Genomic DNA, 21322 nt, shown 5'->3' with positions numbered 1-21322 from the left:
AAGCTCAATTTACAACCAGGCGTTTTTTCTCACAATCCGCCCCCACAGCGCCCTATGTACTACCGGCGACCGACCGATAGCTTAGTGAATTTCCGAAGAATTATTTCTATTTATTTATTTATTAAAACGTTTTTGACCCCAAGACATGATAGTACAAAAGGCGGACTTTGTAATATATGTAATAACGTGACATGGCTTTCGTGGCACAGAACGTCACTAACTGTCAAAATGAAACAGTCTCTTTGCAATTGCCGGGACATTGTATAAGACGTGTAAAATACTAAAGAAATAAAACTCTTGTGTTTCCCCCAAACAATATTTTATTTCATCAATACTACAGACTTAATGCTAAAAGCATTCTCCACCAGACAATCTTTAAGAAAAACTAAATTCACAAACGCGTCGAATTATTATATATATAATTATATATTACATATTATTATTTAAATTATATTAATAATTATTAAACAAAATATTACGTTATAATATCTTATAATAACTTATATGTAGTAATTTTATGATAATATATGTAAAATATAACAAACAAACTTAATACATATATTTTATTTTTTATTTTATTTTATTTATTTATTTTTTTTTTTTTTGAAAGAGAATATGTAAGGTTTATTTTATAAAATATGTAAAAAATTAAATTTGTTTGTTAATTGATAACTAAAAATTTAATTTTTAAAGGGCATGTAAGGGCATAAGGGACAACACTAGGTTAACCTTATCTAAAAAAAAAAAAATACAGCACTTCTCAAGATGTCATCAAATGTTTTCATTTTTCCTTACAAATATTCTTGGAGATCTTCTGATGGAGTCTGAGAGAGCATTCCAGATACGTAGCAATTGGAGAGTGAAGAAGTCAGACATGAAAGGGAGGTACAATGAGTGAGAGTGAATTCATGGATCGAAGAGGGAGGTTGTGAGAGTCCCCGAGATATTGACTCTTACATTTTAAGTGTTCTGGATAGTGAGGATTGAAAAGAATAGAGTACAACGCAGAGTAGTCTCTTCTGCCGGCGTTGACGAATAGGGAGCCATTTAATTTGCGACCTGAAAAAGAAACATGATCAATTTGCGTAGGCAGAAGATGAAACGGATAGCATTATTGAGAAGGCGATCCAATATAATATAAGATAATAGATTTTCATTTTGATCAGGGACACAGACATCAGCATAATCAAGGAGTGGGAATATCAGGGAGATGACAAGTAAGATCTTAGAACTAATAGAAAGAAAATTCCGAGAGCGGTTGAGAAAACATAAAGAAGAAATAACCCTACGACTAACCTCGGACACCTGTGTGGACCAACTTAGTGTGAATTCAATGTAGAGGCCAATATTTAACACTAACGCTGAGTGGAACAGACGAGTTTTCATACACTACATGATGGAGCAAACTATGGTCAATCTTAGATATCTGTTTAGATCCACCTACGATAATTGCTTGACTAAATATCCTAAAATTAGTTGACTACGCACTAATGCTCTATAGATCGCGGTTAATCACAGAAATCACTGAATTAACGTCCTTAGCAGGCATTTACTTTGCGTGTAAATCTGCAAGTCATCAGCATAACAATGGTAAGAGCAGTTAATGAGAAAGAAAGAAAATTATTAAAAAGAGAAAACAAAAGTGGTGACAGAATGCCACCCTGCGGAACACCAGTTGTTAAATCATGCAAGTTGGAAACTTTTGGTCCCACACGAACCGCTTGCTCGCGATCACGAAGGTAGAACCAATCCAATGACAACCGCGAAAAATTAAGAGGCTTCAGGATGGCAAGCAGAATGTCGTGGTCTACAATGTTAAAGGCGTTGGAGAAGTCAACGAGTACTATAGCAGTGACCAACTGCTTCTCCATGCCCAACCTGATGTCTTCGATAACTTTGAGTAGGGCCGTTATCGTGCTGTGTCCCGGGCGAAAGCCTGGTTGAAAAGTAGTAAGAAGGCTGTTAGAAAATGTGAAAGAAGATACTTGTTGATGAACAGCAGATTCAAGATTTTAGAGAGAAAAGGAAGAATAGAAATAGGTCTAAAGTTATTTAGTTGCAGTTTAGTTGGAGAAAAGATTTTTGGCAAAGGTGTAATAAATGCCTTACGCCAAACACGAGGGAAATCACCATGCTGTATGGAGAAATTGATGATATGAACAATAGTAGGGAGAACTTGACCAACAATGTCGACAATCATCTCTCTGCTCACCTCATCACATCCTACAGCTTTAGATTTTATAGAGAATATAATTTTTCGCAAATTGTCAGCTGTTACTGGGGAAAAAGAGAAGGAAACTGAAGACGATAGAGGCCTGGAAGCAATTATCATACCTACAGGAAAAATGGATATACTATCAGAACTTTTTTGTTATAAAATTCCGTTTTACGAGTCCGTGCCATACGAAGGATAAGAAGAAGGAGATTTAATATTCATCCAATTAATGTTCTGCGGGCTACTTTCGGACAATTTCATCACATGTATCCCGATCTCAGACAACACGAAGATAGATTTTTCAATTACTATAGAATGAAAATAAGTACATTTGATTACATCTTGGATACCATTACACCAATCTTGGAAGAAAAGCTAAAGTCAAAAAAATACAGTCGAATTGAGAACCTCCTCCTTTTTATGACGTCGGTTAAAAATGACCAATCAATTTTTGAATTTTGAAGAAAATCGATTCAAAGTGTTTCTGGGTAAGTTCAGCATCTACTGTTTTTTTCCTCAATCTACCGTTTTTTGGTGCAATATCTTCCGATTTTTTCAGATTTGACCTGGCAACATTGGTCACAAGCGACTTGTCTCGCAACCAATGGTCGATGATCGCGGGTTGCCAGACTTTTGCGAAGTTAATTCGCCAATTTATGTGTGTTAAATAGCCGATATTCGCCCAAGCCAAAAAATCCCTACAAATCAAGGAAAACAATTCTACAAGTCTGCTTGCTGCCGGAAATTGGGCAATATGAACTCTCTTATTTCCCCGATTCCCCGACACGTAGAAATACTCAAATGAGTTGTTTTACTACGCCATTCCCCACAAAATCCCCAATTAAATTTGTAATTCACCAGACATTTTACTAAGTAGCCTAAAATCGCCTTTTCCTATTTCAAACATAGCCTAATTATCACCGAGTCGCCAATCACTTTTTTAGTCGCCGCACGACCCCGCGAAGAAACCTAAAGCGATTATCACACAAACCGCGTCTCGCGACGGAGCGCGGAGCTGCGTTTTCTAACATTGTACTGTAGTATCTCAGTTTGTATGGAAAACACGGGCCGTCGAACACACTGACAACGCCTCCCCGGCGCGCGCGGTCTTACCGCGCCCTCGCGCGGAGGGGCGCGGCGAACCGCAGGGTATGGCACACTGCGCTCCGCACTAAAGCGCAGATTTTTAAGCTTAAGGACATGCTCAGTTTTCTACAATACATCTCGACGTCGATAAATTTATATTTGCTATTGAAAATCGACCAAATTTATCTTCATATTTTCTTAAATCTTTGTAATGAAGTTGAAATTATCCATTTATCGATCTGGTTCGTAAAAAGGGACGTATCCAATATCTTCGGTGTCTTTTTATTTAAGTAAACAGAAACCAAATAGACGATATAACTGCAACGTCCTAAATGAGTTGTGTATTATTAACCATTCTTGTTAAAGAAGGATCTCGGCTATATATACAACCACTACGGCTATCAACTACGAAGTGAGTACTTTAAGTGACGTGGGGCCGATAAACCGCTGCCCCCGCGCAGATTAAACCGCGCGTTGACGCAGATCTGACGCACCGCGCGCGTGATTCCGCGTCTCGCGCTCCGTCGCGGGACTGGCGAAAAATCGCCCAATCTGGCACCACTCGTCGCGGGCACGCTGCACGAAGCTATTTAGCTGTACGTGTTAAAACAAGTTGCAGCGAGTCGGTGCGAGCACACTCGCGAAATATCGCCGGCACGCTGCTTGAGCCCTTAGCGTGTACACGCGCCCTGAGAGTGAAATTGGAATATTTTCTTCAAATTTAAATGAAACTACTACTGAGGTACCCTCTTTACAACAAAAAAAGAATCATAAACATCGATTCACTAATGACGGATTCATGGCATAACATACATACAAAGATAGAAGTTTTTTTAAGTCGGTTATAAATAGCAACTTACTCAAACACAACTCACCTGTTCCTTGCGGTTCGTAGTTGTACGGTTTATGTTAAGGTCCTCGAGAGTTAGTACGTGGGATGGTTGACAGCAGACGTCAAAATACGAAGGGCAGTTTCTGTTATTGACACAGCAAAAAAAAAACACACGTGAAATATCCACTTATTCGAAACAAATCATATTTTTACTCATGTTTTATAATTTTTTTAAATAATTTATCGACAAAATCTTGAAGACACTGCATAAAAGAAAAACTTATTAATACAAAGATCGAACACTTGAAAAAATTCATTCGATCCGGCCGGATTCGAACCGAAGTCTTCTAGCAAACCGTGGCAGACGCTATACCAACTAAGCTTAGTTGGCATAGCGTCTGGTATGGTTTGCTTATAACAAACTAGTGGAGTAACTTCACAAAAAAATTATTGAACAACAATTCAGTAAAAATTTAAAAAAAAGAAAATGGTTATTATTATTGTAAGTTTAAATAGAACATTATCAGTTAAAATTAGTTTTTCTGTGGACAAATTTTACCAATCCGTAAAACTTGTTATTTGGTATTTGTATGTATATATAGCTAACGTTTTTTTTATTTCATTTTTTATTTATTTACTCATATTACAATAATTTATTATCTAGGTACTTTGCATTCTTAAACCTAAAAAGGTTTGTTTGAGTGCTGCTCTATTCATTACATTTATACACACATAATCTCATACATACAGACAAAATTTTGTTTAAACAAGGTAATACAAATAAATGTACACATAGACAAAGCGCATCACAAATAACATAATTGTAACTTTTTCATTTAAAAAAAAACCGACCTCAAACGTTTGCTTATCGGTTTTTTTCGATTTCCATGGGACCCCCTCACCAGATTCAGACTCCTTGGTGACAGACAATGGGACTGTTACGAACTCCTTTGTACATTTTAAACTTTTTTTCTGATTGTCATGGTGACGGTGTTTGTTGATTTCATGTATTGTGTCAAGTGAAAAGTCGTCTTTTATTTGCGGAAAATATTTTTTTAATTTGTCATTGCCGAAACGAACCCGGAACGGCATCGTCGGCATCAGAGACCACCTCGAGAATATACCCTTTCAAATAAAAAAGAATTTTCAAAATCGGTCCGCAATTTAGTCAGCTGTCGTATTTCGCTTGGTACGTACGCATACAGTTACTCTGAGTTTTGTTGTAGCGTTCTACCCGCAACAATGACAAAGTGTGATAAATGTAGAAAAAATATTAACAAAACCATTGACTTACAATTATATGGACGTCGGGTCCGCGCTAAAAAGTGTCCGCACTTGTAAGGCGCTAAAATCGTATACAGAGCGCCAAACTCCGCTTTAGTCTTCATTTGTTCTACTGACAGCGCGATACTGCGATGACATTACAATTTAAATTTCGAATAGGTTGACTTGGGACATTTTTTTCGTGGTTTTTGTATTAGACCCGTCGTCCATTTATTTGTAAGTCAATGAACAAAACCAATCCTGGAACGGAATGTAATCGCTACAACAAGATCGTTCACCTAAGTGGTAGCAGTTCTGGGCTGACAACGAAGCAAAGGGCGGCGCTAAAAGCTGCTGGAAGCCTAGGATGCGCGGAATGTGTGGAAATCTCACCCAGGCGTAGCTCCATTTATATTCCACCAAATGATGATGAGGACGAGAAAAACGATTTTGGTAATATTCCCAAAAAATACACGAACCCTGTACAAATCGATGTAAAACAACTGCTTAAAGATATCTCTAAAGAAATGGAAAAGGCTATTCATAAAGAACTAGGTGACATGACTAAAGCTCTCGAATACCAGAGTGATAAGATGGACGAAATATCGGAGTCGATGGACGATTTTAAATTAAAAATACAGGAATTACAGAAGAAAAACATTGAACTTCAAAACAAAAATAACAACCTGGAAATAAAAGTGGGTGCACTGGAGCAGCGTCTGAAGGAGATTGAACAGATTCAACTTAACAAATGTTTAGAAATCGGCAATGTTCCCTACACAAAAACAGAAGTACTACCTACATGCTAAAATAGCAGAAAAGTTGACGGTTTCGACCAACGACGAAACGAGAAGCCAGGTTACTATTGAAATTAATTTCAAAAATGTAACAGCGCCAGCGGATTGGATATTGGCTGCAAAGAAAGATAAATTGTTGGCTTGTGATCTGACTGACAACCTACAGGAACCTATAGCTAATCAACCGGTGTATATAAGGGAAGCCCTATCATATTATAACAAGAAACTTTTGTGGGAAGCTAAGCAACAACTGAAGACAACATTTATATATATATGGTGCAAAGGAGGAGTAATTCGTGTTCGTAAAGATGAAAAGGCAGAAGTTATTGTTATTAGACGCGAAGAAGACATTAAAAAAATATTGAGACAGATTAAGTAGATATATCGCTCAAACAGGTCAACCTAGTACCTAACATATTAACTATGTTATATAAATGGCTCTCTCTGATAACCATATTGAATAAAAAAATTGTACTAACATAAGAGTATTCCTTAACAAAATACCCGCCAAAACTAATCTCATTTGTAGGCATATCAATATAAGATCAATACTGGCGGACCACCAGGAATACAGGAAGCTCCTAAATTTAATGTATTGACACATCAAAAGTAATCTCTTTATTACAAAAAGTTGGTTGAGAAGCAACAAATAATATGGATTGTCCATTATCAATTTATTCATACATAAGAGGTAATTTTGCACAATGTTACAATATTCTAAAATTAATATACGACTAAATAAAAGATCAGTAGTGCGAATGGACAAAACTTGGGTAAACAAAGTAACAGTAAAGACATGTATAAACAGAGATTATTGGTTTAGGCAATGGTTAAAAAATCCTAATGACTTGGTTATTAAACAAAAATATAATAGAGCTCGAAATTTTGCTAATAAATTTATCGAAAAAACGAAAAATAGGTACCTTAAAAAGGATATTAGTAAAAATAAAAATAATATCCAAAAGCTATGGCAAATTCTCAATAAAATCACAGGAAGATTAACAAAATCTGTAGATGATACTATATTTGACGCATTTAAAAGTAACATCAATAAACCATTAGAGATTGCGAATAATTTTGCTAATGCTTTTAATAAGAGTGTTTCTAATATAGTGCCGGATTGCAATCGCCTTCTTCTGTCTACCTCTTACCGTCAAGTGTTAGCATGCGTTATCAAAAAGCTACACCGCATAATGTTGCTAACATTATAAAAGCAATTAACCCTAACAAAGCTCCCGGAATTGACAAAATTAGAGCTTATGACATAAAATCAATTTGGGACAAAAAAAATCGGGCGCAATCGCTAACCTTATTATGCTAGTATTACAAAAGGGAAATATCCCGCCGAGCTTAAAACAGGTGTTGTTAGGGCAATTTATAAGAAAGGAGATAAACAAGAGTACGAAAATTATCGTCCCATTACGTTATTATCCACATTAGACAAAATAGTAGAAAAATATTATATGCAAACAAATATACAATTTCTATAAAAATAATAATATGAGAAATAAAAACCAATATGGCTTTCAAGAACATAAGACTACATCTCAATTACATTTAGTATTTACTGATGATGTCAATGACTTCTTGCATAGTAAAAATCATGTCCTGGTAGTCTTTATAGATTACAGTAAAGCGTTCGATACATTAAAGCACAGTGTCCTAATTGATAGACTTGACGAGTGTGGAATACGTGGCCCGGTTCTAAAATGGTGTGAAGATTACATCAAAGATAGGAAATATTGCGTGGCATTGGGTGAAAACTTTAGTAACATGCAAAACGTTGTGCATGGTACCGCTCAGGGCTCCGTGATCGGGCCCTTGCATTACTTGACCTATGCCGACAACGTGACGAATGTTGTTAAACATTGTCAAGTTTACCAATTTGCGGATGACACTTGCTAATGGCAGCTAATAAAGACATTAACTTTGCCCTTCTACATCTTCAGGACGATTTTACTAATCTAATAAAATGGTCCCACGATTCTGGCCTTGTATTTAACGCATCTAAAACAAAATTTATTTACATGTCATCCAGCCAAAATAAATTGTCTTGTAACCTTCGGCTTGTTGCTCTTAGTTATGAATGTCTTCACAATGACCTAAACGGCCAAAATTGTAGCTGTGACCATGCATCGATCAGATTGACTACCATACTTACATACTAGGGCCTTGTGATAGACAGCCGATTCAAGTGGGTGAACCACATTAACAAAGAGTGCGATAAGGTGAGGGCTTTACTCGCGAAATTCTCGATAATTAATTGCCATTGTACAATGCACTGGCCGATTCCATAATACAGTACGGTCTTAGTAGTTATGGGAGGACCTGCAAGTCTCACTTGTATGACATACATGAGCTCCAATTAAGAATTCTTAAAACCATTGTACCTGAGAAATTTAAGAAGGAATTTAGAAATAACTACGAGTTGTTTAAGTTCTGTAAAGTCCTACCCGTAAACGAAAGAAGAAATTACATGTTTCCTATAGAACATTTCCTTAGCATGGATTTACAAGTGCCTATTATATTAATAATATAATATAATATTAAATATACTAAATATAATATTAAAATAATAGTCAATTGAGAAGTGCAGCAAATCCAAAACTAACTATTCCGAGGACTCATAACATGTACGGGGAACATCAAAACAAATACATAATTCCTCGAATTATTAATGATCTTCCTAAAGCACTAAAAGACGTGCTTAACGCCAAAAACATAAAGGATAAACTAAAACAATACCTCCTTAATCAAATAGAGTCATAATCAAGTAAATTTCAAATGTAATTGTAATTTGCAATTGTAATTTACTATTATGAAAATGAAACATACCGTATAACATTATCGACAGAAAGAATGGTTTCATCACACACACTTCGACGAATGTGACCGGTCAGTCGAGTCGGTGGGAGCGAAATATCTTCTTACCTACCCCATTTTTGTGTTTATTAATGGCAACATGATATGCAGCGGTGTACAGAAAAAACTTTAATAGCTTTATGCGACACCGTTTTATATATTTTTAACTTACTATAAGCTATGTGTGTTATAAAAAAAAAAAAATACCGGATAAGTTGGTGAATACACGACAACCCTACAAAATTTGAGGATTTTTCTCGATTTCCATGGGATCCACTATGGGACCACCGCGAGAGTACACCCTTTCAAACAAAAAAGAATTTTCAAAAACGGTTCACAATTGACGGAGAACTCGAAAAACATACATGTTATATATATTATAAATTAAATCATGTTTTATAAATAAAATATCGCATTCTCTGCAAGCCATCACGGTCCGGTGTAGTGGCTCGGCGGAACCAGTTTGATTGGGATGCTAAACGTGCAATACAGGCTGTTTCGTATCAGGTCTTACAGTCTCACTTCTGAGCATGTTTCTCTTGTAAATAGTTTATGGTCTATATTTATGTATTTTTTTCCTTTTATTTTATTTTTTTATTTCTTATATGGAGATATTTCTCTTTACTTACTACAGAAAACCTGCAAAATTTTGGTTTTCAACTGAAAGCCTATAGTTATTAATCCCACACTTAACCCCAAAATATGCAAATTGCATAACGATTTAACGACACGCAACAAGGGAGTGTTTTATAGATTTCTCCGTCAATTGTAGACCGTTTTTGAAAGTTCTTTTTTTGTTTGAAAAGGTGCACTCTCGTGGTAGTCCTATTGTCACCAAGTCAGAATCTGATGAGGGGATCCATGGAAATCAAGGAAAACACATGAATTTTAATATATTCTTTATTGTACAAAGAAAAGATACATGAAACACACGTTACAATGGACATATACAAAGGTGAGCTTATCTCTATAAGAGATCTCTTCCAGCCAACCCTAGCCGTGGTGCAAAAATGAAGTCTGCGGGACTAATTAATGTACAACAAAATTTAAATTTAAATGTGAATAAAATATAAATGATAATAATATACATACGACAGACATGCACATACATGAACTTTATATACATAAATACATACATAAGCAGAATATATATTATAATAACAGATCATTTGTTTACAAATATGTAACCTATAAACTATCTAACGCGTTCGACAGGAAGTGCTCTTTTAATTTGTGTTTGAAAGATGCCACCGATGGACTATCACGAATGTTAGCAGGTAGTTTATTCCACATACGAGCTGCACTTACGGTAAAAGAATTGTGAAAGAATTTGGAGTTGGATTGGGGATATAAAAGTGTTCTAGTGTCACAGGTACGTTTTGGGCGGGAATTGGGGGATAAGGGGGAAAAACGGGAACACAGATAATGAGGAAGCTGGGGGTACTTTAAAATTTTATAAAGAAGACAAAGAACGTGCATATCTCGGCGAAGTCGGATTGGGAGCCATTTCAATTTAGTCCGAAATTCAGAGATAAGGTCATATTTACGTAAACCGAATATGAAACGGATTCCCAGATTTTGTAGGCGCTCTAGTTTGTTAAGCAGCTCCTCAGTAACATCCAAATAACAAACATCGGCATAGTCGAGAAGAGGGAGTAGTAGGGACTGAGCAAGCATAACCTTGGTGTTGAACGGTAAGAAGAATTGAAGCCGCTTGAGAGAATGATAGGAAAAGTGAATGCGTCGACTAACCTCATTTACCTGTGGTCTCCAGGACAGTGTACGGTCGATTATCAGACCCAGGTTTTTTGTGTTTTCAGCATATGCAATACTCACTCCATCATACGAGACCTTGGGGAGATTATTAATGTCCAACCTGCAGTAAAGTCTGTTGCTACCTACAATCATTGCCTGTGATTTCCTAGGGTTTACAAGCAAACCAAACGCATCAGCCCAAGACTTCACCACAAGAAGATCCTTATTATTATTTTAAAGACATGTACATTGACATATCGTTTGCTCCATAAGATGCGGGCCGATTTTGAAAATCATTTTTTTGTGTGAAAGGGTATACTCTCGAGGTGGTACCTGATGCCAACGAAGCCGTTCCGGGTTCGTTTCGACTATCACAAATTAAAAAAATATTTTCCGCAAATAAAAGTCGACTTTTCACTTGATACAATACATGTATTCTACAAATCACTGTCACCATGACAACCAGAAAAAAAATGTACAAAGGAGTCTGTAACAGTCCCATTCTCACTAAGAAGTCAGAAATCTGATGAGGGGATCCCATAGAAATCGGAAAAACCCGATAAGCTAACTTTTGTGATCGGTTTTTTTTTTCAACGAAAAAGATACAATTATTATATACCTTTTCTTGTTACGGCCTTTTCCTTTTGACTTAAACGGGAGCAGAGGAAAAATTCCTAATCTTCGATTTGATTTTAGAGGGGTATATCCACTTTAAACTTAAAAATAAAATATTGTATGAGTAACTACACGATATATTCAAGCATAGACACTAATCAGAAAAATAAAACAATAAAGTTTCCTCGATAGATAAAAATCACGAAATGACCTCTAATTTTCACATTTTTTCGATTCATCCTCGAAATGCTACAGGTTATTAGGACAAAAATTAGATAATTAATTATATTTATGCATGATCGAGAACTGTCACTACGGATTTATTTTTTAATCCCTTTAGTTTTAGAGTTATTCCGCTAAAACGAATTTGGTACTTTTAATGCGCAAAATTCAACATCTCCTGTCGCATGTCACGCGAACTTCAGGCATCTATTTGTCTCACAAATGTGGGCGGAGCCAACGCCAAAAACTTTTTTTACATGCTCCCTCTTAACTATGGAATAAATTTATATGGACCGAAGTATCCTATTTTATTGCCGTGGTCACGGCACATTAGTGGTTTACAAGCTTTTCAAATTTGTATACTACTCACCTATCGCTGACATCGTGGCCAACGTCGACGTGATCACAAAGGTAGTACCTCACGCATATACCTTTTATTTTATTCGAAAGGCAGGAGTTATCTTCGGGCACTGAGTAAACAGAAGAACAATGTTAACGGATATATTTCGTAAACTGAAAAAATACATATACAATATAAAAAAAAATCTACCTCAAAAGTTCGTGAAATTACATCAAAGGAATTGGGCAAACAAGGGCCACCTTAATTTTAATTAAAAAACCACCGTGAGACTCAGACATATTAACTAAAAATAACGGATAACTCACGTATTTAAGTCGAATTTTTGCTCAACATGTTCCGAACCAATTCGTGGTCCTTAAACATGAGATTCCGCGGCGGTGACTTGACGGAAACGGCGCGCCAAAGCCCTGGCAGCCCGATCACTCAGTACGGCAGCGGGCGCAGGCGGAGTCGGCGAGAAACTACCCGCGTTTGCTTCGTTTTTGTTAAAGTCATATGAAGGATTGTACACTACACTAACAACGTCACTTTCTAAAGTCTCGACTACACTAACCACTGACGTAGTACCTAACACTGTTTTCCAGCCGGGGGGTACCGACCATCCACTATCACGATTGAAATTCAAATAACGACCAATCTCGATAACTTCACGTACTTACCGCGGAATTAAATGCTTTTCTCTCGCCAGTACGGACACTTTATCAAAACGAATATAGTGCGTCGAATCCGAATCCAATGAGTGTTCCGTCACTGCAGAGCCCCAATTGTCCCGGTTCTTAATAAAAAAATTCGACTTAAATACGTAAGTTATCCGTTATTTTTAGTTAATAGGCCACCTTAATTCATAACCGATCATTTTGAACAATTATAAAATACGAATAAAAAACAGGACACTAGATGAATATTTACTTTATTAAAATCCCGAAAATTACACTTTTCGGAGCTCGTGTGTTGATTGAAATACGGTGATTTAAAACTTGATCTAGCCGGACAAAAAGATCACCGCATTTAACCGACTTCGTAAAAAGGAGGAAGTTCTCTACTCGGCTATATTTTTTTTGCATGAACGATAATTCATTTGTGAACCAATTTTGATGTTTCTTTTTCGTTGGAAAGAGGTTACCTCGGTATTGGTACCATTTAAATTTGAAGAAAATATTTCACCTCTAAGGGTGGTAAACTAGGGGACGAATTTATTTTATAAAAAAGTTACAATTATTCTATTTCCATTACACTAGCAAAAATGGTAGCCAACAATTCAAAGGTCACGATTCCAGTTATGATTTTGTGTAAGTACCGTTTAACATTATAATTATAATTTCGAATTATACTAAACGACAAGCAAACAATAATAGTAGTTTTAGTGACTGTTACATAATGAAGGGCATTAAAATACGAGTGAGGGTTCATGAAACGAGCCAACAGACGACAGCCGAGGTCTTGATCGTACCATTACTTGGTATTATAAAAAAAAAGTTACCGGCGTCAGTTCCGCTACCGGTTGCCGGTGGTTCCGTACCGGATATTTGCCTTCTTACTTTTTCTACGTCGCCGCTGGTGCCTTGACCTAGTGCCACGGCAAGTAGTGATAGAAGGAAAAACTTGTACATCTGTGAAAGTATAAAATATACTATTATTTATAGGACAATAGTAATTTTTACTATTCTAAAAATAATCTAGGACGATCCCTGTGACTTGTGACAGTTACCCAACGATAGTCTAATGACAGAGCAATCCTACGGCGTGTGCTAGCCCGAACTGCCATACACTCGCTCGGGACACACCATTCAGGGTTGCGTACGTTAAATACTTATTGTGACTGTTGTAGTGATTTGTTGAGTGGTGGCAGTGCCCATTAAACCTGTACGACTTAAAGCCTTGAGTGGCACTGCAACTGTTATGGACAGGAGGCGTGTCACGTTTTTTTGAATGTGACCTATGCGACGCATACAATCAAATAACAATATTGGAATAAGCAAAAGACGAACAACATTCAACACAAGTGCAGTCCCTATTTGATGAGCTGGTCAGCGGTGCACCATCAGATGTTACAGTAGAGACCTCTACTGTAACATCTCCCGAATCAGAAGCAATCACTACTGATTTTACTTGTGAAGATCACTCATTAAATTCAACTTGTTTGACTTCACATTGTAAAAAATATGTTAAAATTAATAAATATATTTCCAGCACCAACAAATTAATAAAGAAAATTGCTGCATTTTATAAAAAGATAACTTTGTAAAAGAATGTCAGAACTTGTTGCATGAATTGAAAGAAAGACAAAGTTATGAATGTGACACACGGCGTCTTCAGTCAGAATTAGATAGGTTAACAAATTCATTACATTTCATAACTAAAAAATATGAACCAGCTCTACAGGAAAATAAGGATTTTTTTCTATGGCCACACACATTGGCTATGGTTAAGTTGTTAGATTTATGTAAATAATAATATAACATGGTTCGTGTTGCATAAATAAACATATTGAATCACAAGAACCGGTCAGATATTGTAGATACCTATTTTCAGAATAATAAGTCAGGTTTCTTATTTTTGTAAAACATTTTCCTGTTCAACAAAAACGGGTTTCTTTTAGTGTCGCCGTAAAACGCTACATTCCGTTGACTGTGCGTAATTAGATGTCATCATCATCAACTTACTTACCCAAAAGTTCTACATCCAAGCGCCTATAAAACTACATTAATAACATTTTGATTGAAAATTACAAATTGACGACTACGTGCATTGACTTACAATTATATGTATATAAAAAGTGTCCGCACTTGTAAGGCGCTAAAATCGTATACAGAGCGCCAAACTCCGCTTTAGTCTTCATTTGTTCTACTGACAGCGCGATACTGCGATGACGTTACAATTTAAATTTCGAATAGGTTGACTGGGGACATTTTTTTCGTGGTTTTTGTATTAGACCCGTCGTCCATTTATTTATAAGTCAATGACTACGTGATATATAAAGATAAATAAATAAATAAAATAAATAAAATAAAATTGTTTATTCAGTAACATAATGTACAGAGAAAACTAAAGACTACTTATGCGATTTAATGTAAAAATAACACATGTACCTTAACTAGGAAATTCCTGTATTTCAGGTAAAAAGTACTACTAATTATAAATGTGGATACTATTAATATTATAAATACTTTTTAGGAGAATCTTATGAAATAAAATTAAACAATTAAATAATAAATTGCCAATAAAAAAAAAAAAAAAATGTACACTTAAACAAGACAACATTTAATTTACGATAATAAAGATGTATGGAAAGGAGATGACATGGCTCTAGATTCCACACAAAATTGATTCAAAGTGAATTTATTCCATAGCATTTAAGTTTTTTGTATTTGTATTTGAAAAGAGCAATCTAGAGTTTCTTGCTCGTTCTTCTCAAGGAAGTTAGTGTAGTGAACGATCAGTAGCATAAATGTGATGTTTTCAAGTGTACATTTATTTTACCTATGGCATGATTGATTCTTTGACTTATTTTGGCGTGGGTGCAAGGTCGTCCTCGTGTCACCAAGGGTTTTTCAAAGACTTTTGGGTGACCTCGGCACCATTTATTTATTTACTTATTGAGGTTCATCAGCAATTGTTACATCATTGCATGTACATTGGTAAGGGTGTTTATCAGGATGCACAACTATTTAAATATGAAACACAGCTTGTATTCAATTGAGCAGAATTGTCTTTACAATTACAGTGCATATATACAAACTTGCGTTCACAGTGATCACTGTTTGTTTGTCTGTCTGTCAGTGTGTCTGTTGTTGCTATTTCGACTTGCGAATTTACCTAGAGACGTGGAAAAAGTATCGACACTTTTTGATATCGAGTACTTTTCTTTCCGATACCGATACTTTTGCACTTGATATTTTTCATTCGAGACTTTTCAGACGTTATGAATAATTCCGACTTAGGCCACCTCATATTGTAACGCAAACCACCATGCGTTTTTTTTTAAATGGCAACCTTCATCACAAATGACTTGGCTGTATAGTGCATGCCACCATTTGCCTCTTTATAAGAATGAGAGTGAAGAGAAATAATTAGAAACATTTGAATTCATATACCTGACAAATATTATATTTGAGTGCTTCACAATTCATTTGCAATGTCAGCATTGCTGTGTTCCGGTTTTGAAGGATAAAGGCACATGGGATTTGTCAACTTCGCAGTGGTAGTGCTCCTCAGATCTTTGCAATTAAAAGCTCTGAGTGGCACTGTAACTGTTATGGACAGGCGTCTAGCTTACCACTTGATGTTATAAAAAAAATGTAGTCCTGTGAGGTCGTTAGTGTTTTAAAAATAATCCTGTTATTTCTAAGCATATACGCGTGAACACATTGTAAGATATTGTTATTCTTTTGTACCAAATACATACCTTTGTTATATACCTTGCTCTTGCAGAAACAAAATACCTTCTTGTTTCACTAGAAATTGTTTTGAAAAAATAATTTTAGCACTATTTTCCTTAAGTTGAGACTAAGGAAGCGTCTGCCGCGTGCCTCACCACTCCGTGTCACTGACTGTAGACGACCGATTGGTGCATAAAAATATATACAGATGTACACCGGCACACCAGCCTATACATTTTTGTTCGAAAATCGCCTCCAGTGCAACGGAACAAGTTACGTCAATGTGTAGCTTGATGTGCTGGCGTGTGTACATAATAAGAACGTTTAGTAGATATACTTGACATTTAATTTTTAATTCTCGGTACCGGTTATTCGGCTTTTTGGATATTTCCGACTGTCACCCAAACAATTCTTTAAAAGTGCCACAAAACTAAAATAAACCATTAAATCACTGTTTTGTAAATTATTTTTATTGTTTTATAGAATTCACAACTAATGAGATCAATCAATATCTCGAAGGAATTAAACATTTTCTTTTTCGGTCTAATTCTTTGTTCATGATGTTCCAATATTTGTTTTTATAATATCAAGTGTAAGGGTAAGCTGCACGCATATCCATAACAGTTGCAGTATCACTCAGAGCTTTAAATCGCAAATATCTGAGGGGCACTGCCACTGCCCGTCACCCTGAGACATAAGTTGACAAGTCCCATGTGCCTGTAATTTCACCAGCACTCTTAGACTTAAAAACTAAAAATCGTGACGCATGATTGCGAATGACTTCAATATTCGATTCGTCAGTAATTACTAATCCTGTCCTTAGAATGACAAATTAGTAACTAATTTTCGTATTCAAATGACCCGAATGATCATTCATTATTACTAATTAGTATTATTAAGTAATTAGTATTTGTTATGGACACCGAGCCACGCACGAGGGCACATCGCGCTGACCCGCCTAATCTCTAACATCGTTACTAGTTGAGAGACCAATAGTTGTACTTAGTAAGAACATTTTGCGTGTCAGTACTGAGTATTTTTAATTGTCCGTTAAATATCTAATTCGTAGTTTCGTACGCATTAGTGTTACAATCAAAGTTTGAGATCTCATACTTTTTCTCATCCATCCAAACACGCTCACTTACTCGTAAAGTTCATCGTCTAAACTCACACACATCTCATGCACTCACTCATCATACGCACTCTCACATACTTTTTTCTTTTCTCTTTTTTTTCCGTTATGTAATTGGTTTCCATAGACTTATTGATTGATTGATCAGAACTTCGGGAGGTAGAAGCCTGATGACCTTAAAATACAGGGTAGCGTAGTTTAGGCTACAGCCTCTTAAAATTTTCCTGTATACACTACTATTATGTCATATAAATTGTTACAAAGAAGGATGGCGACATCCCGTGTACTTTGTGACCCAGTGATTTTGACGACGTGCATTAAGGAGACCTATGAATACTTGTGATTCATTATCAAAGCATCAAAAAAGTTAATTGAGTTCAGACTGTAGAACCTGGGATTATAAAGTTGGTGTAGGTTGTAAATATTTCCAAATATTCCCAAATCTGCCAAACTCAGCCACATTTAATATAACTTGTCATGTTCTGCTGCAATGAAAATGAAAAAAAAAATCAAATCTGCCCAAATGGCAGAAATCTGTCACAAATGGTGACGCTGTTCTCAATGTCAATGTGACATTGGCAAGAGATCTCTTGTCAAAACGTTCCTTTGCAACTTTCATTATCTCTCATTTAAATATTATCTGAATATTTTTGTCACATCGTGTTTTATTTTTTGCTTTATCTTATTACTCATAATTGAATATTTCATTAGGTATTTTATAGCTTTAATGTTTTATGTGTGTACTATAAAATAACCAATGCTTCAGGTAGACCTACCTGAACATTCAATGATGCCTAAACTGGAACGTACTTGGAAGAACGTTACCTAATCTATAGTCGAACTGAATCAATTGCGTCGTGTTCTTGTATCTAATCTAAAATACAATGTTTTACATTATTTTTTATTCCCGACTTCTAAAAATATACAAAAATATATTGATAACTAGGCATAAACTAAAACGCAAAATTATACAAGCAAAGTCCATGAACGGCCCTTCGTCGTTATTGGGGCAGCTTTCGCCATCCTTCTTTGTGGAGGAAATAAAGATTATTTACTTTGCTTATTCGGGGGATTTATTATAAAAGTTTTAAACGAAATTGAAAAAAAATTAATTCGAAATTGTTTATTAGCAGATAGTATAAATTTTATTATGCTAAGTAACTATGTACACATATATATAGTTACTTTGTGTTTATATACAAATTTTGCACTCTGATTTCACATCGCATTTCCTTCACATTCACACACTGGCATTTTTGTCTATTCTTAAAGTAATGTATCCAAATAAACACCTTTTAATAAGAAATTTAAAATAAATAGAAATCTCCTGAATAACCACTCTTTATAAGATACGATACGTGTTTGAGAAAGTAAGCCATCGATTTGTTTTCATTGTGTTAGCAAAGACTATTGTTTAATCTATTATTTACTTTAAAATGCTTATTACGACTTACAATAATTACTAAATTTTGAAAATTAGTTGTCGATTTCATTACGATGGGGAATTTTGAAAAAAGATAACAACACTGGGGGTGACTGCAAAAGTCATCGGACGGGTTTTTTAATTTTTAATAACACGAATTAAAAATTAAAAAATAAAGGAACATGTTAAATAAGATCCTGCAGTGATTAGTTGGTTCTTTGATGATGAAAAAACTAAACTAGCGTTTTCTATTCTTGTACATTATGACCAGTATGTATATATGTAAACACTTTATTATGCAACAAAACAAATTCCAAATTTTAATAGATAATTTAAAAACGTTAGACTCAACTCACACTGGCGCAGAGTCGAACCGTCGCGACGCGTCATGTTTTTCGCCTATAGCACATTCACCTCTATTTTCCCATTATTGAGGTACACATTTGTGTTATGCAAATATGGAAACGACGTCGCTTGGTTGAAGTCGAGCGGTTTCGGAGCGTTACTTGGGCGCAGTCAGGCATCAGACACCGACCATACGTCGTCGCGCGTCGTCGTGTCAGGCGTTGTAGTTGAAAAACAGGACGCGACGCGACGCGACGCTTCGACTCAGCGCCAGTGTGAGTTGAGCCGTAGTAAGCAAAGGCGAGTTTATGCCATAAGGCATTTCTTCCAACTAACCTTTTAGTGTTATTAAAAGTGTTGTTTGGGTTACATAATACTTATTCTACCTACTTACTATGTGTGTCATATTGCATGCTAAACGACATGACAGCATTATAACAGGAAATAATATAATAACAGTTATTGAAAAATAACATAGCGGAATAATTCATTATTGACAAATAGTCGTTATTGTCATCTCTAGTTAAATCTAGTATTTAAATATTAAAAGAGTATTCTCGTGTGCTGTACCCTTTTCCTTTGACCTTGTCATCGATCCAGTCCCGTATGTTGGACACGTCCACGTACAGCATGTTCCCCTCGCTGCCAACATTCAAAGCTACGATTCCACTTTGCATATAGCGGCCGTCTTGAAACTGTAAAAAATTAAATAAGTAATAATAAATTAAAAGAAGGAATATTTTTCACAATTGCCTCTGTGGCCGAGGAATATTTGTAAGGCCTACATTTATTTCTCTCGTGAGTTTATGTGTAATTTAAAAGTATGCACAAAAATGTGGTGTTCTAGACTAGTGTGTCCGTGGCACTCGCGACACAGGGTTTCCCTAGTGCGGGACTTTGAGTATGTATGTGTGCGTTATTTAGTTTTTTTTTTTTGTATAAAAATGTACATACGCTTTTGCCCTTCATCTCACTTGTGGAAAGTGACCATCAGATCGACGATGGAGCATAAATAATGCCTATTCACTCTCAACTTGAAAAAATCCAAGTTTTCAAATTTGATTCCATAGCCGTTCGCCTTTTAAATGTGGAAGCGTAATGCTTCGTGCGAATCTTGTGAATATCCACAACACAGGGGTGGAACCTAATAGCACTGCTGTAGCCCTGCTGCAGCGCGTCTAACAGCGGTTAATTTGAACGCACCCTAAGTCTGCCTCTAGTCCCTGGTTATAGAAGGGGGATTCTACCTTCTTATTTAGTTATTTATTAACTATGACATTCACAGCTCCAAAGGGCCCTTATAACTAATACATGTAATTGGATAGAAAAGAACTTTAAAACAAAAAACAAATGGTACCTAATTAGAGATGGGCGTTTAAACGGAAACCACTTTATATTTCGTTTAAATCCATTTTAAACAAAAAGTAAACAAATACGTTACTGGCCTGACCATACACGGTTTAGTGATGACCAATTGTAATGCAAATTATAAATCGATTAATTTAATTGAATGAATCGATTTGTTTAATTGAGTCATACTAGCAATTTTCCTTACATGAATAGCAAAAATACATAACCTATAAAATATTTAAAATTTCCGATATCTTAATTTTAAATCCTCCTTCAAATCTTTACACTTACGAGTATCTCGTTAGATTGCGATTGAAATTTTCGATTTACCAATCGATTACAAAAATTTAATTGAATGAACGGAATGTTTTTTTTTCGTACAGCACTATACAACCACAGACAAACCATAGAAGTACAAATGAAAAATAACCAAACTTTTGAACTACCATTTTTCAAATACGATTATACGATGCTATTCAAATGAATCTTGTTAAAAAAAGTGATGAGATAACAGGGGTTAAAGTATGAAATTGCCGATTTGTACTGAAAATATAAATTGTTTATTTTTAAATTTTTAACAAATTTATTTAATCAAAATAGTTGCCATTATTATCTATACATTGCTGCCATCTAATGGGAAGGTTATTAATGCCTTTGCGATAGAACTCCGACGATCTAGACTGCA

General features: G+C 35.6%; 2 protein-coding genes across 3 annotated transcripts in view; both read right to left on the bottom strand.

Moving 5' to 3' along the window:
- Window positions 1–627: 627 nt before the first annotated feature.
- Window positions 628–16536, bottom strand: LOC113226095. Of its 2 annotated transcripts, XM_026458613.1 has the most exons (5): window positions 16414–16536; window positions 13489–13618; window positions 12018–12117; window positions 4177–4276; window positions 628–1059 (listed from the first exon to the last, which is right to left on the bottom strand). In XM_026458613.1, exons 2-5 carry the CDS (start codon window positions 13616–13618, stop codon window positions 1048–1050), a joined length of 342 nt encoding a protein of 113 aa, XP_026314398.1. In that variant the 5' UTR covers window positions 16414–16536; the 3' UTR covers window positions 628–1047. The 2 variants fall into 2 exon arrangements, 1 of the variants encoding a protein (XP_026314398.1); XR_003310065.1 differs by lacking the exons at window positions 13489–13618; window positions 16414–16536 and adding an exon at window positions 12314–12354 and having other exon boundaries at window positions 631–1059.
- A 3050-nt stretch (window positions 16537–19586) lies between these two features.
- LOC113226083 (phenoloxidase-activating factor 2-like) overlaps window positions 19587–21322 on the bottom strand; it is a 31707-nt gene continuing 29971 nt past the window's right edge. Inside the window, exon 10 of the mRNA XM_026458601.1 lies at window positions 19587–19982. Within this exon, the coding sequence (XP_026314386.1) occupies window positions 19824–19982 (159 nt within the window). The 3' untranslated portion in view covers window positions 19587–19823. The remainder of the gene's footprint in view (window positions 19983–21322) is intronic.

The sequence above is a fragment of the Hyposmocoma kahamanoa genome, unplaced genomic scaffold (assembly GCF_003589595.1).
Source record: "Hyposmocoma kahamanoa isolate Upper Pololo Valley unplaced genomic scaffold, ASM358959v1 181, whole genome shotgun sequence".
Classification (NCBI taxonomy): domain Eukaryota; kingdom Metazoa; phylum Arthropoda; class Insecta; order Lepidoptera; family Cosmopterigidae; genus Hyposmocoma; species Hyposmocoma kahamanoa.
The sequence above is the reverse complement of the archived record's forward strand: the minus strand, read 5'-3'. Positions and strand labels throughout refer to the sequence as shown.

Excerpts from the sequence above, each read along its gene's own strand:
- LOC113226095 (XM_026458613.1), bottom strand. The coding sequence starts at position 13,618 with ATGTACAAGTTTTTCCTTCTATCACTACTTGCCGTGGCACTAGGTCAA. Across the intron at positions 12,118-13,488 it reads CGGTAGCGGAACTGACGCCG|TGCCCGAAGATAACTCCTGC; the intron begins GTAACTTTTTTT and ends CTGTTTACTCAG. Across the intron at positions 4,277-12,017 it reads GGCCACGATGTCAGCGATAG|AAACTGCCCTTCGTATTTTG; the intron begins GTGAGTAGTATA and ends TGTCAATAACAG.